The sequence below is a fragment of the Aphanomyces astaci genome (genome assembly GCF_000520075.1).
Source record: "Aphanomyces astaci strain APO3 unplaced genomic scaffold supercont1.19, whole genome shotgun sequence".
NCBI lineage: Eukaryota > Oomycota > Saprolegniomycetes > Saprolegniales > Verrucalvaceae > Aphanomyces > Aphanomyces astaci.
In genome coordinates this window covers 950,083-952,017 of record NW_009798282.1, presented here as the reverse complement: position 1 = coordinate 952,017, position 1,935 = coordinate 950,083, and the positions used below count along the sequence as shown (strand labels likewise).

General features: G+C 52.0%; 1 protein-coding gene across 1 annotated transcript; it reads left to right on the top strand.

Annotated features, from left to right (window-relative positions):
* Window positions 1-940: 940 nt before the first annotated feature.
* On the top strand, window positions 941-1,890 carry H257_08686 (hypothetical protein; the record flags this gene model as incomplete). The annotated part of the gene is made up of 2 exons (XM_009834708.1): window positions 941-1,744; window positions 1,816-1,890. 2 exons carry the CDS (start codon window positions 941-943, stop codon window positions 1,888-1,890), a joined length of 879 nt encoding a protein of 292 aa, XP_009833010.1.
* Between the last annotated feature and the right edge of the window lie 45 nt (window positions 1,891-1,935).

Genomic DNA, 1,935 nt, shown 5'->3' with positions numbered 1-1,935 from the left:
GTCGTCAGTCGTGCTTCTGCGAACAATCGTTGGAACTTTTGCATGGCCCTTGCGATAACGTTATCAGTGATTTCAAGTTTGGTTTTTATGGAGAATGGTTATATCACTGTATGTACTGTATACTATTTCAGGAAAGAATACCCAAAAATGAGTTCGAAACGTGCGGTTTTGTAGAATCTGATATTATCAATATGTTCAGCTGCCTGTACCACCAATGTCTGATACTTCGAAGTTAGCTCAAACTTCGACAATTACTGGTACCGGTAGCCGAATCAGAATTCCGCTATCACTTTTAAGCTCCTCCGTGTCGTTAAGTGTGAATCTAGCCCTAACGTTTTACCGGTATAACTTAGAAAACTCTGCGACAATAGCAGTATTATTTGCCTGGACAAGATCTGTAGCGCTAGAAACCTCAACAGGACTGTACCAAATTGTTGGAAAATGAAAGTCAATTTACCAAAACCCATATGAAAATGGAGATGTGTGGATATTGATGAGCAACTGTAAAGACTGTAGCGCTATACTAGTACAGTATTGTATACATCTGGGACAATTCCCAATCCAAGGGAAAAAAGGTTTAGCAGGGGCCTTAGTTTGGCAGCGTGCAGTGGGCCAGCATTTCTGCACGAGGTGATGGCAAGATCTCTTTGGTATAACGTACTGTTGATTCCAATAACGAAACGTGCTGGTACCTGGTGCGCCTTCGACAGGAATTTCCTGCATGTTGCTCCGTCTAAGATGGCAAGAACAAGAACCGAAGCAGCAGGACCAATCACATCTCGAAACTGCTGGATATTATGCGCCTACATTACAAATGCGTAGCCCACCACAAGTGTACCACTCCATCCAGTCTGCATGTTAGGTCCGAAATGAGGTCCCAAAGCTGATCCTTCACCACCCGATTCAATTTTCACTTGCGGACACACACCAACTCGCCCACATGAAGTTGTATCAGTCCCTCCTCGTCGGCGCCACGGCGGTCTACGCCCTCGACACGTTCTCGGCCAAGGTCCTGGTTGACACAAAGACCTCGCAATGCGAACTCATCGAGTCGGTCCATTTGACCCAGCTGCACCGCGCCATTCAAAGCACGACGGACACACTTGAAATCGTCACTGGACGTCAAAATCTGCCCACCGCCGACGATATAATCCTCCCCCTAGGAGGGGATGCAAAGCTTCAATCGTTTGTCGAGATCTTGGGAGGCAGCACCAACGCTGTGTTGAACCACCTGCACCGCCGGTGCCCCCAAGGCGCGCTGCAGTCCAACAAGGTCGAAAGAGGCGACGCACCAAGGGTGGTGGCGACCCCCGTCGTGCGTCGCATCGTCAACTCTGGCGACCCCAAGAACCGCATTGACATCGTGTTCATGGGCGACGGCTACACTGCGTCGGAAGACTCGCGCTTCTTCGGCGACATCCAGCGGCTGACGGACGAGATGTTCAAGGGCGACACGTTCACCCAGTACCTCCCCCTCTTCAACGTGTGGGCCGTCTACGTGCCATCGACCCAGTCCGGCATTGGGGTGGGAGGTAAGCCCCTGGACACCGCCTTCGGACTGTACCGGTCGGGGACTGAACTGCGGGGCATTTTCACCTCCAAGGCCGCGTACGCTCGCGAAGTGTGCAAAGCGACTGGCGTCAGTGCGTGTGACTTTCCGTCGCTGATCGGGAACGATGATTACTACGGGGGTCTCGGGGGCGAGTTTGTCATTGCAACTCGGTCGCCGACCACGGGCACGGTGGTGCTGCGTCATGAGATGGGCCACAACTTTGGCAAAGTCGGCGAAGAATACGACGGGGGGTATGTGTACAGAGGCGCCAACTCGGCACCATCCGTCGAGGGCGTGACGTGGAAGCACTGGCTGACCAACTCGTCCGACCTCCGTGAAGAAAAAGCTGTGATTTCGTACCAAGAGTACATGTGGCACGAGCT